Raw genomic sequence first — 14,648 nt, forward strand, 5'->3', positions numbered from 1 at the left:
CAGTAGAATTCACCATTCTAATAAAACTGAGAACAAACATTGGCTATTAAATAATTCATAATGCTTGTCCCAACTGGTCAGGAATTGAATTGATCCCATTTATAGCTTAGCGTGTTAGTCACTCTGTTGTGTCTGACTTTTGTGACCCCATGGACTGTATCCTGCCAGGCAACTCTGTTCATGGGATTTTCCAGGCAAGAATACAGAAATGGGTTGCCATTTCCTTCTCCAAGGGATCTTCCGGACCCAGGGATAGAGCTCAGGTCTTCTGCACTAAAGGCAGATTCTTTACCATCTGAGCCACCAAGGAAGCCCATTTACGGTTTAACATGGGCAAAATTTCCAAACAAGATAATCAAAAGTACATGCTGAAAGTGTAGCAGACTATTTCAATAGGTGCCATTCTCGAAACTCTGAGATAAAAAGGAGCTATTATAAGGCAACGGATCAGGCCTGGCATTTTTAAAGTTTGGACTCTGGAAGATTAAAATCCACCATGTCTAGGCCTGGATTATACACTGTCTTTAAGTTCAGTTCAGTTCAGTTAAGTTCAGTCGCTCAGTCGTGTCCGACTCTTTGCGACCCCATGAACTGCAGCATGCCAGGCATCCATGTGCATCACTAACACGCAGACTTCACTCAAACTCATGCCCATCGAGTGGGTGATGCCATCCAGCCATTTCACCCTCTGTCGTCCCCTTCTCCTCCTGCTTCAAATCCCTCCCAGCATCAGAGTCTTTTCCAGTGAGTCAACTCTTTGCATGAGGTACCCAAAGTATTGGAGTTTTAGCTGTAGCATCATTCCTTCCAAAGAACACCCAGGACTGATCTTTAGAATGGACTGGTTGGATCTCCTTGCAGTCCAAGGGACTCTCAAGAGTCTTCTCCAACACCACAGTTCAAAAGCATCAGTTCTTTGGCGCTCAGCTTTCACAGTCCTCACATCCATACATGACTACTGGAAAAACCATAGCCTTGACTGCTGCTGCTGCTGCTTAAGCCGCTTCAGTCGTGTCCGACTCTGTGCGACCCCATAGACGGCAGCCCACCAGGCTCTGCCGTCCCTGGGATTCTCCAGGCAAGAACACTGGAGTGGGTTGCCATTTCCTTCTCCAGTGCACGAAAGTGCAGTCTCTCAGTCGTATCCGACTTTTCGTGATCCCATGGACTGCAGCCTACCAGGCTCCTCCGTCCATGGGATTTTCCAGGCAAGAGTACTGGAGTGGGGTGCCGTTGCCTTCTCCGTAGACTTGACTAGATGGACCTTTGTTGGCAAAGTAATGTCTCTATTTTTGAATATGCTATCTAGTTGGTCATAACTTTCCTTCCAAGGAGTAAGCGACTTTTAATTTCATGGCTGCAGTCATCATCTGCAGTGATTTTGGAGCCCCCCCAAAATGAAGTCTGACACTGTTTCCACTGTTTCCCCAACTATTTCCCATGAAGTGATGAGACCAGATGCCATGATATTAGTTTTCTGAATGTTGAGCTTTAAGCCAACTTTTTCACAGGTATCCAATTTGGGATTACGGACCCGCGGATACCTCTTTTCTCTTGGAAACTACGGTTAAGAAGTGACTCTTGGAAGAAAAAAAATTCGCCAGGCTTCAAGATGGTCGTCGTTCTCCCAGAGCACTGCTGGCACCCGCCGAGAGCAAGATGGCGCTTTCCCTTCTCGCCTTTCGGGGATGGAGATATCCTTAATGTGAATCACGCACTTGTAGGGCATCCTTGCCATTACCCAAAATGGTGATTCCCGCAACCTCACCGTTTCAGGTTTCAACATGGCTTCCGGAACCAACGCCAACGGAGGTTAATCTCAGGACGCCTGCCGAACTCTCGAGGAAGTGGCGTCAGCGGAAATGCGTAAGCGGAAGTTGTTTTAGAAGTCAAGTCCCCGGCTCTACGTCCCGCCCCCGCGCTGCCGCCCCGCCCCCAGCGGCCCTGCGAGCAGAGCCAAGATGGCGTCCGAGTTGGAGTACGAGTCTGTACTGTGTGTGAAGCCTGACGTCAGCGTCTACCGGATTCCTCCTCGGGCCTCCAACCGCGGTTACAGGTACTAACTTCGAGTCACGGCGGCACGCGCTCACCCGGTCGGGCTTGACACTTTGTTTCCCAGGTAGCAGGCCGCCCGTCCCTGCCATTGCCGCCTCTGGATTGTTACCTTGCTAGCCTGGCCACCTGGGTTTTTGTCACCTTTCCCCCTGCTGTTTCCCCACTCTGGACTGCCGACATCCTTGTTTCCGGCTCTTAAAAAAGAATTACCGTCCTGTACCCTCCCACCGCTCTCCCCCGGGACCCCTCTGGGTTACCCATCTGCTCCCCATTATTCTTCTCCTATCGTGTCTGCGGCTTGGCCAGTCACCTTTCCTTCGCTCATGCCTGCGTCCTTCAAGTTGTCACCCTTATCGTCCCATCCCTACCTCCCACCCCCCGCACCCCCTATTTCCAGTACCTGGTGCGCGTTTGTTGGTGATTATTGTGTCTTAGGCCCCTCTCTGGATGAGATAATTTATCTTCTGTGCCGTTCAGTCTTGCCACCAAATACCACCATCCACCATATACTATAGTATAGGTGATATTATAGTATTTTCAAGCCTTCCTTCCCTCTTAACTTCTCATATAGTTTTTACTCTCAGAGTTAACACAGCGTTTTATCTGGAGGGCTAACCATTTTGTAACCCAATGACTATGAGGGCTTGAGGATGCTGTCTAAAGTTATGGACATGCAGTCCAAAGAATTAACTTGCAGCTCACTGGGTTACCTGTTAAAAAATATGAGTGTGAGCTCTGGCAATTTAACAGCTATGTGATTTGATACAAATCTTTTAGCTTCTCCAAGCCTAAGTTTTCTCATCTGTAAAATAGAAAAAAAAAGAGGCTTGGGGAGGGGGTGATAATAAAACCTACTCTAGCTATGTACCTTTAGAAGTTTTTGGAGAGTTAAATGAAATCATAATAAATGTGAAAAATAATTAAAAATGAATTTCCTAAAAAGAATTCAGTAAACAGTAAAGCAGTCTATAAATACAGTATTTTGATTTCTCTCTCTGACTCACATCACCAGCATGATTTTCCTCTTGTCGTTTGTTATCTCAGCTTAAAAATTACCCTCTCCCTGTGTCTTATGTTGTACTTCCTTATCAGAGGTTTATTCATCCTGAATCAATATCTCTGTGCTTGCTGACCTGTGCACTAGATCCTGTGATTACCTAAAAGGTAATCCTAATTTCAGGCTTTCAATCAGACCCCAGCTGACTGTGAATAAGACTCTACATGCTTTTTGATGATAGTCACAGGGACTACTACCTGTGAGTCAGCTGAGACCTCTTTTCCTTTGGCCAGCCTTCCTTGACCTTTCTGTTCTGGATTAGGTGTGCTCTGCGTCCCTCCATAGTGCTTGTTCTTGACTCTATCACTTGCCTGCCTTCTACGTTCTAATTGGTTGGTTGTTCTCCCAGTTCACCAGACTAGACCATGAACAACTTGAGGTCTTCTTAAACTTAGATCTTTTAAACATTTTCTAGGATCTAGCACAGTTTCCTGCACATAGTGGAGACTCTGTAAATGTTGACTGAAAAGAATTAATAGGTTACACTTAAATTAGCATTGATTAATCTGTTAAATAAGGTAAAATAGCTGATGACCTCTAACTTTAGGTATTAAGACTTCCTAAAAGATATGATAGACATTGAAGTGGGTTTCAGTTCTTTTTCAGTCCGACTTTTTGCGACTCTGTGAACCTGCCAGGCTCATGGAATTCTCTAGGCAAGAATACTGGAGTGGGTTGCAATTCCCTTCTCCAGTGGATCTTCCCTACCCCTGGATTGAACTCGGGTCTCCTGCATTGCAGGCAGATTCTTTACTGACTGAGCCACCAGGGAAGCCTTTTTCTTTTGCTTCACGCTTTTAAAAACACCTTTTACCCATCTGCATTCTCTGTCTTCACTTTTACTTTATCCTTATGTCAGTTAACTGCACTGACCCATCAAAGCAATTTCTTAATTTTCCTCTTTTCCTTGTCATTCTGTTTCCCATGCTTATTACTGACATTTTTATCTTACAAGAGGCTTTTTATATCAACCACTGTTAGTGAAGAGAGCAGAATTAAATTTGAATCATGAGTCTCATTTATTTGCTGGGTTATCTCTGGCAAGTCACTTAAATCTTTGAACTTTAGTTTTCTCATCTATAAAGATGGGTGTAATATTATTTACTTTGTGAGATTCTGTCAGTTTTCACAAGAATGGGCATAATAACTCCTGGAACAGGTGCTTGATAAATAGTGCTTTTCTGTCTTTGTGTAATCTTTTTTGTTTACCAGAACTCATTTTATATTATGAGCATGATTTATTCTCTAGGCTGCTGTTAAGGGAAAAACTGGACTTTATAGGAGTCAGGAGAAATGCTTTCTTTGAGATGAGAGGGAATAACTGACTTTGATTCACCTGTATAAACTGTTGATTCACCTGTAAAGCTGTCACTTCTTGGACTTTCACTGACCAGACTTATAGAAGGAGAATTTGGGTTGATGGGAAACCTACAAATGATTAGAAAATGGTTCTTAACCTATAAAACCTTTTTTTATTTATCATTACCTTTTTCCTCAACTAAATCAGTACTAACCCTACACTGTGTTTTAATATAATGAAAACAATACTGGACTTTAAAGTTAAGGATTGTTACTGTGCTATTGTCCTTTTCTTCTTTAGAGAAAGAGAGTAGTTGTTTCAACCTCCAGCCATCTCAGTGAGCTTCCCTGGTGTCTCAGTGGTAAAGAATCCCCCTGCCAGTACAAGAGATGCGAGTTCGATCCCTGGGTTGGAAAGATCCCCTGGAGAAGGAAATGGCAACCCACTCCAGTATTCTTGCTTGGAAAGTCCCATGGACAGAGAAGCCTGTTGGGCTACAGGCTATGGGGTCCCAAAAGAGTCAGACACGACTGAGTGAATGAACAGCAACAACACAGTAGGCTTTCTTGCCTATTCCATATAGCTGCTGTAAGATTTATTGCCAAGGTAGATGAAAATATGTGAAGTCGGTTTCGAAGACCAGTAAAAACCAAGAGTTCCCCTGGCTAAGTCTGGGGAGTTGGAGAGGAGTTAAGGCTCAGGGCTGAGGGAAGCTGCTGCGTGAATATCCATTCACTTACTGAGAATTTGTTAAATATTGGCCACCAGACATACAAATAAACCGATGAACCTGTCCAAAGAAGTGCATCTGGTAAACTTGTTCCTAGTATTTTCAGTAGCCCATTCACACTATGTCTACCTCATGACAGAAGAGTGGAGTAAGTAACGACTTACTAAAAAATTTTAAGAGACAAGGATTTCTAGAGCATGCTCTGAACTGGATCAGATTCAGGTACTTGGGGGTCTTTGAGACAGGACATCAAGAGAGAAGGGCATGACAAAGATGTATGTTGTAAAATCCTGTTCAGAATTTGTCCTAATTTAAATTTTCATGTCTTCCTGTCTACCGTTTGCTTCAGTTCAGTTCAGTTGAGTTGCTCAGTTGTTTCTGACTCTTTATGACCCCATGAATCGCAGCACGCCAGGCCTCCCTGTCCATCACCATCTCCTGGAGTTCACTCAAACTCATGTCCATCGAGTCAGTGATGCCATCCAGCCATCTCATCCTCTGTCATCCCCTCTTCCTCCTGCCCCGAGTCCTTCCCAGCATCAGAGTCTTTTCCAGTGAGTCAACTGTTCAGCATCATTCCTTCCAAAGAACACCCAGGGCTGATCTCCTTTAGAATGGACTGGTTGGATTTCCTTGCAGTCCAAGGGACTCTCAAGAGTCTTCTCCAACACCACAGTTCAAAAGCATCAATTCTTTGGTGCTCAGCTTTCTTCACAGTCCAACTCTCACATCCATACATGACTACTGGAAAAACCATAGCCTTGACTAGACGGACCTTTGTTGGCAAAGTAATGTCTCTGCTTTTCAATATGCTATCTAGGTTGCTTACCATCTTGTTTAACATATGTTTACCCAGGTATACTTTATTGTTACCTTCTTAACTGCAGGTGTTAGTCTCTAGGTTCCCAAGGGATGAGTTATTAACTTTAACCTTGCCCTCCCTTTTCCATACTGCTTGCAAAACAGAATCACAAATGCAGTGTTTTGTAAAATTGGTTCATGTTTAAATGTCTTAGATTTCATTCAAATTCATCTAGAACACAGATTATAAGTATTCAGTGTTTTGTAATGTTTCCATTTGTATCTCTAATCTACATGTCTTCCTGAAGTCCAGCTTCATGTATTCACCTGTATACTCTGTATCTCCTCTTGAAAATCTTACTAGACATCTCCGACTTAACAGAGCCAATGCTGAACTACTAATCTTTCTTTTCAGAGATGTTCTACCTGTAGTCTTTCCCATCTCAATTATTGGGAACTCCTCTGTTTAGGCTAAAAACCGTGGCGTCATCCTTGACCTCGTCTTTGTTGTCTCTCTTTCTCTTCTACCTTGCATCCATTCATTAGAAAATCCTGCTGCCTTTGCTTTAAATATATCCATCGTCTAGTCACTTCTGCTCCTTTCTCTTCCTAGTCACCATGGTGACTCCCCCGGATTACTACAGTAGTCTCTTAGCTAATCCCCAGCTTTAGCGTTCATATTGCTGCATCTCTGCTCTGCGCAGCAAAGTAATCCTTTTGAAATAAAAGGGAGATTATGTCACATCTCTGCTTTAATGGCTTCTCCTTCACTGAGACTAAAAGCTAGAGTTCTTACAGTGGCCTGCGAGACCCTCCGTGATCTGTCCCTCAGTTAGTTCTCTCACCTCATCTCTTTCTGTATTCTAATTACAGCGACTTCCTTCCTTGAGGGCAGTATAGCAGGCCTGCTCCCATCTTAGCATCTTTGCACCAGCTGTTTTCTATACCTGGAATGCTTTTCCTCCAGATAATCTGCATGGGTAACTCTCACTTCCTTCGCATTTTGCTCACATTTCACCTTGTTAGTCAAGCTTGCCCTGACCACCCTTTTGGAAGCTGCAACCTATTCATTCTCCCACTATCTTCCTGAGCTCCTTTTTCTGCCCTAGCATTTTCTTTTTACCCTAGCATTTAGCACCTTCTGAGCTATTAATGATTTTACATATTTATTGTTTCTTTTTTATTATCTATCTCCTGTTAGACTGTAAGCTTCCTGACGGCTTTAAACTTTGTTCCCTCTTGTATCCCAAATACTTAGAATAGTGCCTGTGACTTAATACACACTCTGTAAATATTGATTGAATTCAGTGAAAGATAATACATTTAGGGATTTGGAAGGCTTCTGTTACCCAGTATATTTCATTTAGTAGGTTTGTTGTTCCCTGATCAGCAAAATACTATTATGTAAAGTACTATCCTCAGTATGAAAATAGTCATTGTGATAAATTTTTAAATTGCTTTTTTTGGTAGTTTTACATATTTTTATTGGTACTTATTGGACTTCAGTAGTAACATTTCTTCTATTTGCTTTGGACTGTGTGTAACCTGAGGCATCTTTGTAGAGAGAATCATGAATTAGTCTTTTGACTATTTAATAGGCAGAAAGAGTAAGTAATTTAGAACAGGGAAATAGAAATATGGCAAATGATTATGTGTAGGTTTTTGGTACATTGAAGACATAGACCCAAGGCCTGAGACTTTTCATTTTTCTATCCTAGGGCATCTGACTGGAAATTAGATCAACCCGATTGGACTGGTCGCCTCCGAATCACTTCAAAAGGGAAGGTTGCTTATATCAAACTCGAGGATAAAGTTTCAGGTGATCTACTGGTGACCCTCTACCATATTAAGGATATTGGTTTGATCTTTTATAAATATCTTCAGATTGGGGATTGGAGTGGAAATGCTTGCTAATTGAATTTTAGACTTTTTGCTTCCTTTGCTTAAAGAAATCTTTTTCTTACGTGTCAGGGGAACTCTTTGCTCAGGCACCAGTAGAACAGTATCCTGGTATTGCCGTGGAGACAGTGACCGATTCCAGCCGCTACTTTGTAATCCGGATCCAGGATGGAACTGGTAAGGGGTTGGGGATTTTGAATGAATCGCGATTCGGAAAACAGTTAATGCACATCAGCGGGAGTGTGTCCCAGTGCATTTATCTTACTTCAGTTTACTAAGATTTTTCTTCTCTTTGTCCAAAGTTTCCAGTTGCTAGAGGAAAAGGATTAACATGTTATTTGTAATAGTTATAAACACAGGTTCAAGAGGTGATTAAAAGTAGACGTAAATAAATCAGAATATATGTCTAATCAAAGAACTGGCAAATACTGCCTGTTCATTGTTACAGGGTTTTTTGTCGGACTACTTTACATCATCTGTGTTTATGGCAGGCATCTTTTCTCCAGTCAGAGGCTGGCAGACTTTATTTTAAAGATACAAGATAATAAACATCTCTGGGCCGCATGGTCTCTGACAGCTACTCAGTTCTGTCACCATGGTGTGAAAGCTGCTGTGGATAATATGTAGACAAACTGGCATGGCTTTGTTCTAGTGAAATTTTATTTAAAAAAACAAGCTCTGGCAGTATTTGGCCCGTGGGCTGCCTGCAGTTTTCCAATCCTGAGAGAATCTTTCACATTCACACAGGTTGTCTAGTTATGGTAACTATTATATTTTCATTGGGTAGCATTTGCCCCAGGCATGCTTCCTGTTGGGAGGATTCTTATCCTTTTCACAGGGCGAAGCGCTTTCATTGGCATTGGCTTCTCAGATCGGGGTGATGCCTTTGACTTCAATGTCTCTCTGCAAGATCACTTCAAGTGAGTGAAGCGTGTCCTGAGTTACCAGGTTGAGTGTGTGGGGAATGCTGCCCCTCCATTGAGTGGGCACGGTCTCTTACCTCCTGCTTTCTTTACTTGGTTGACTAGGTCTTGTGACTATGATCGTCCCGTTCGCTGTTTTCTCCCATTATCTTTGTATCTGTTCTATCCTTAGAGCTGGAATATGTTTTTAATCCACTTTACACTGGTTTGGGAACATGCTGCTGTTTATGCCTCTGGGGAAGTTGCCCGTAGCTCTTAGGGGGCTGAGGAGGGGCATAACAGAAGCAGCAGGGCTTTCTGTGAGAGAGTGGGGAGTTACGTGCCAAATTTGTCATTCCATGTAACTGACAGGTTTTGTGCCTTTTGCGGTATTCCTTCAGCCCATTTGCTTTTGGCTTAGCTGTGGTGAATAGCACCATGCACACTGGTAGGAAAGGGCAGGTTTTTCTGCCTCAGAACTTTCTGAAGTTGTGGAAAGCCACCCAGTCAGAGAAGGGGGCAACCCAGCCTGCCCCGTCAGGGGTGGCCCTCAATCACGGGGATGGGAATTGGTGGCCAGGTGCCCCCTTGTGGAGGGACATGTTTAATCTGCCATTGTGTATAGTTCCCCAGTGGTATTGAACTCCAGTTGCCCTCTTCCTTGGCTTTTCTTCCTTTCTGTTCTACGTCTGATGTTCCCTTACTCTGCTTTCTGGAATCATGTTTCACATAAGTTAGCCACAGATTGGTGTGTCAAACTCTGCTCTCAGGGAATCCCAGTTAAAATAATGTGCCCTTTTATTGAAGGTGGGTAAAACAGGAATCTGAGATTTCCAAAGAATCTCAGGAAATGGATAGTCGTCCCAAGTTGGATCTGGGCTTCAAGGAAGGGCAGACCATCAAGTTGAGTATTGGGGTGAGTATGGTTCCCCTCACCTCTCCTTGTATTTCCATAAGCCTATGACTTCTCTTTCTTTTTCTCACCCTCCTTTTTTTCTTTTGTAGAACATTACAACCAAGAAAGGAGGCGCTTCTAAGCCGAAGACTGCAGGGACTGGGGGCCTCAGCTTACTCCCACCCCCACCTGGAGGCAAAGTCACAATTCCCCCTCCATCCTCCTCAGTTGCCATCAGCAATCATGTCACTCCACCACCCATACCAAAATCCAGTCATGGAGGTAGTGATGCAGGTAAATCTCTAGTATTTTTAATTTGGAGAAATCATAGCTTGGGGTTTTATTGGTAATAACCTGTTTGCCAAAGAGAATGTCAGTGGTTTTGCTATTATAGGCACTTGGCACTGACAAGTTGACTCTGGCAGCCTCCAGCAAGGGATTAAAACTTTTCCAGTGAGCTGAGAGTCATGGTATCTGGTTGATTTTTTGGCTAAAATTGGGTAGATACTAAAAAGACTGTTTCCTTCATTGGACCTTGGTGAAATGCTAGTAGGCCCAAGAGTCAGATGTTCCAAGATTTTAGTCATAGCTGTGTTAGTTTTTATCTGGCTGTGTTTGATAACATTTAGGTTTTGTGAGTCTCAGTATCCTTACCTGTAAGATGGCAATGTAGAACTTAGCCTAAGACTGAGGATAAAAGGATGTGATGGCACCTAGCTCAGTACTTGGCATGTAGTTATCATGTGAATGTTATTTCTCAATCCTTTGCATTTCTTCACAGGGCAGTTGAGAGGAAATTAGACAACATCTGGGTTTATGAGTACATTTTTGTTCTTCCTTACTGTCTGGTGGGAAATAAAAAGAAATACAGTCATTTCCGTTTAAAAGATGAGAAATTAGAATTTGAAAAGGAATTTTCCTGAGATTAGAGAACCTAGTGTTAGAATCTGAGAGTTATAACTTATATCATTAATTATAGCTTAATATTATTTGTTTAAAATTATATCATTAATCAATTAAGTGATTGCTTATAGGAACAGACTTCCTCTTTCTGAAATTTTTGAGGTAAAAGTGGTTCTAGGCTACTTCTTTCGCTAAGTGTTGCCAGAAGGCACTGAGGATAATATCTGAGATTAATTTATTTTTATTTTTTAAAACTAAACCTTTTGTTTTGAGATAATTCTAGTTTCACATGCAACTGTAAAAAATAAGAAATCCCATATACTCTTTATCCAGTTAACCTCAGTGGTAACATTTTGCAGAATTGACAGTGAGAGTGTCTACCGATCTTCCTTAGATTTCTTCTTGGTTAGGTATTCTCATTTGTGTGTGTAGTTGACCCTTGAACAATGCACAGCTTTTGTGCACTGACCTCTTGCCTATCCCTGTCCCATGCAGTAGAAAATCTATGTATAATTTCACAGTCAGCTCTCCGTATCTGTGGTTCCACATCTGTAGATTAAATTAACTACGGATCATATAGTACTGTACTGAGTGTTTATTGAAAAAAGTCCATGCATAAGTGTACCCATGCGGTTCAAACCCACATTGTTCAAGGGTCAGCTCTAGTTCTGTGCACTTTTATCAGCTGTAGGTTCCTGGATCCACCACCAGGCTCAGGACACCAAACAGTTCCACCAGACAAGGATCCCTGTGTCCCTCATTTTTAAAACCACACCTTCCTCCCTCTTCACCCCCACCCCTGTTCCTAACCCTCGGCAATCAGTCACTAATCTGTCCTCCATCTCTTAATTTTGTCACTTCAGGAATGTTAATGGAATCATGCAGTATATAACCTTTGGGATTGACTTTTGCCACTCAGCATGATTCCCTTGAGATTCATCAGATTGTTTTGATATATATCAATAGTCTGTTTATTGCTGAATAGTAGTCCATCATATGGATGTACCGCAGTATGTTTCACCCACAGAAGAACATTTGGGTTGACTGCATTTTTGGCTATTACAGGTAAAGTTGCCATGAACTTTTGTGTAGGTTTTTGTGTGAATATAAGTTTATGTTTCCCTGTTTCTGTTTCTTCTCTTACCTTGTACTCAGGTATCCTTCTAGATTTGGATTCTCCTGCTCCTATCACGACACCAGCACCAGCTCCAGTTTCTGCAAGCAATGACTTGTGGGGAGACTTTAGCACTGCATCCAGGTATTAGTGTAGGGAGACCACCATCCTCTCAACTGGGCAATCAGTGATGTGTGCCAGTCTAATGATATCTCTGATCTGGGAAAGCAGGGCATCTGTAGGTCATACCTGGTGTTTGGCAGGAATTCTAGGTAAGGAGTGCAGGAGTGCTGGGATGATGGCATAAGATCACTATGGGATGGAGCTTGGGCTTTCCTGGTGGCTCAGTGGTAAAGAATTTGCTGGGAGTGCTGAAGACACAGAAGACGTGTGTTCGATCCCTGGTTTGGGAAGATCCTCTGGAGAAGGGAATGACAGTCTACCCCAGTATTCTTGCCTGGAGAATCCCATGGACAGAGGAGCCTGGTGGGCTACAGTCCATGGGGTCACAAATGGTTGAAAACGACTGAAGCTACTTAGCACGCATGCACGCAGGCAGGATGGAACTTGAGTAGCCTGGTGCAGGGCTTGGTGAGCAGAATTGCTCTGAAGTACAGTTTCAGGAATTCTGGGCAGAGATTTCTTGGAAACTGTTAAGAATGGAGTCCCTATCCTAATATGCTTCTGGCTGTCTCTGTTCTCCTCTTCTTGCAGCTCTGTTCCAAACCAGGCACCACAGCCATCCAATTGGGTCCAGTTCTGAAGAGCACTGGCAGGATATTCAAGAGAGACGTGAAGAATAACAATGACTTTGAGGGCACCAATCTGAGAGGGGGGTCTCGGAGCCGCTTCCCTCCCCAGAACCAAAATCCTGGACAGTCGTTCTCATAGCTTCTCCATTGCATTCAGGCTGGTGGTGTCACCCCCCTGTGCTGTTCCTTGGAGTGCAGCCAAGAAAGTCTTTCCTGGCTCCTGTTCCCTGTCAAGGCAGGGAAGTAGTGGGTCTTAATGATGCTTGTGGCAGGCTCTACAGGGCTCAAAAGGCCAGCGTCTCAGAGGGGAAATAGTCCCTACCATCTCTAAAAACTTGTCCCATCTTTAAATTTGTATTTCAGAATCATCTCAAGACCCTGGCGTGCCTCTTTGTGAAGCCCTTTCTAGCAATTTCAGGGGAGACAAAAACCTTGGAACTTCTTTTCCATTATCCGAAGACTCTAAAAATGGACAGACTGACCTCAGTGTTTACAGATTCAGAATTTTGATAGGGGGTAGGTGTGAAGAAAGACCTGTGTCCTGGGTCTCTGCTGTGTACCCTCCCCCATGCTTGTCCTGTTGAGTGAACATCCAGTGTGGGTGCAGCCCCCTTACCCTCTAGCGCGTTTACACGTTCCTTCCTGTGATAAGAGGGTTGTGTTGGTGGCGCTTCCACTCTTGTGTCTCGAATAGTACAGCATCTTTGATCAGTGGTTGTCTTTTGGATGAAGGAGGCTCAAGGGGCTGTGTTTTCCTAGTTATATTCTAGAGAAGCAGTCACTTTCTTGCAGCTCCATCTTGCTGCTGCCTCTGAAGCCTGGCGTTACTTTGTAATGGCCCCATTATTTGACTGAAAGATTAAAGGGTTTGGGGTTTTTAACCTCATGTGTAGAGTAGAGAGGTTGAATGCACTTAACAGTTGATCAGTACCCACATTGCCTTGCTGCCTGGGTATCTGGCCCCTTTTCATAAACACTTTACTTTGTGAATCCACCAGCTCTTCAGCAGCAAGCTGCTATATTACATGTATTGTCATTGATGAAGGAAGCTGGAGAGCCATGGCTTTAGCTGTGATAGATTTTGCCCGGATGAGGGCTGTGATTCTTGTCACCAGGGGTATGTCAGAAGCAAGTAGCTCCCCTGCCACTTTCCCTCTGTCCGCCCACCATTCCTTTTACAACGCTGTGAAGGGGTCCCGCTCCTCGGTGAACGGGCTCCAGCTATCTGATTTGCAAGGGGCGATTTTGAGAGTGAGTGTGAGGATCTCACCTCTTCCCTTAGTACCTGTTTGGATATTACTGGCTGAAGGGAGTCCTTATGTTTAGTTTTTAAATAGATTCTCTCTCTCAGATTTCCTTCTTGACTCTTTTTTAACTTTGGGTCCATTTTGTTTTCATTGCTTCCCGTTCCAGGCAGCTCTATTCTTACAGAGCCATGGCAGGACATTTAAAAATTCCAATAGACAACACTAGAAGGAAAGTCTATAGAATCACTAGTGACTAATAACTCCTGGGAACCTATTTTCTCAATCTTCCTGTATGTTGTGTTCTTTGTATTCTTAAGATGATAATATATTATGTATTTGAATTGTTGAAAAATTGAAAATGATGTTTAAGATATATGTATATAAAGCATATGTATGCTGTATTGGTGCAATAATGGTAATTAAAAGTATGGAAAAAGGTGGTGTCTCTTTTGTCTTTTCATCTGCTTGTTTTCTTTTTAATTTAATTGACCCAATATAGGTGGGCCAATAGGTAATAAAAGGATACTTTATTAACTCTTTTTCAAGAGATGGAGGCTTTAAGAGGTGAAGGCTCAACCTCTGTCCTCATGGCTCTCAACCCACAGAGGCTCGTTGTAGAGACTGTTTTTATTATTTGCTGGTATGGTTAATTTCATTTGCTTCAAGTTATCTTCGTGTTCTAGGCTACCTTTCATATTCCAGAGCTATGATTGGCAAAAATAAAGGGAATCAATGCTTGAGGTAGAACTAAAGTGAGAGTCACAGACTTTGGAAGCCAGGATTTTGGAGTTGTCATTTAGTGATTGTCACAGGAGATGAATCAGAATGATATCGGTGCTTCTTTTGTCTCTTTTTCAATTTAACTCATAATGGGACTTCCCTGGTGGTCCAGTGGTTTAAGATTCCATGATTTTAATGAAAGGGGTACAGGTTCTCCAGGGGATCTTCCCAACCCAGGGATGGAACCCAGGTCTCCCGCGTTGCACGCCCATT

The 14,648-nt window shown here is 43.0% G+C and overlaps 1 protein-coding gene across 1 annotated transcript; it reads left to right on the forward strand.

Annotated features, from left to right (window-relative positions):
* Window positions 1-1,953: 1,953 nt before the first annotated feature.
* On the forward strand, window positions 1,954-14,056 carry NECAP1 (NECAP endocytosis associated 1). The gene is made up of 8 exons (XM_068970116.1): window positions 1,954-2,056; window positions 7,662-7,762; window positions 7,915-8,019; window positions 8,681-8,762; window positions 9,552-9,660; window positions 9,750-9,933; window positions 11,698-11,800; window positions 12,371-14,056. Exons 1-8 carry the CDS (start codon window positions 1,962-1,964, stop codon window positions 12,417-12,419), a joined length of 828 nt encoding a protein of 275 aa, XP_068826217.1. The 5' UTR covers window positions 1,954-1,961; the 3' UTR covers window positions 12,420-14,056.
* The last annotated feature ends 592 nt before the right edge of the window (window positions 14,057-14,648 follow it).

Source organism: Capricornis sumatraensis, chromosome 4, assembly GCF_032405125.1.
Source record: "Capricornis sumatraensis isolate serow.1 chromosome 4, serow.2, whole genome shotgun sequence".
Lineage (NCBI taxonomy): Eukaryota > Metazoa > Chordata > Mammalia > Artiodactyla > Bovidae > Capricornis > Capricornis sumatraensis.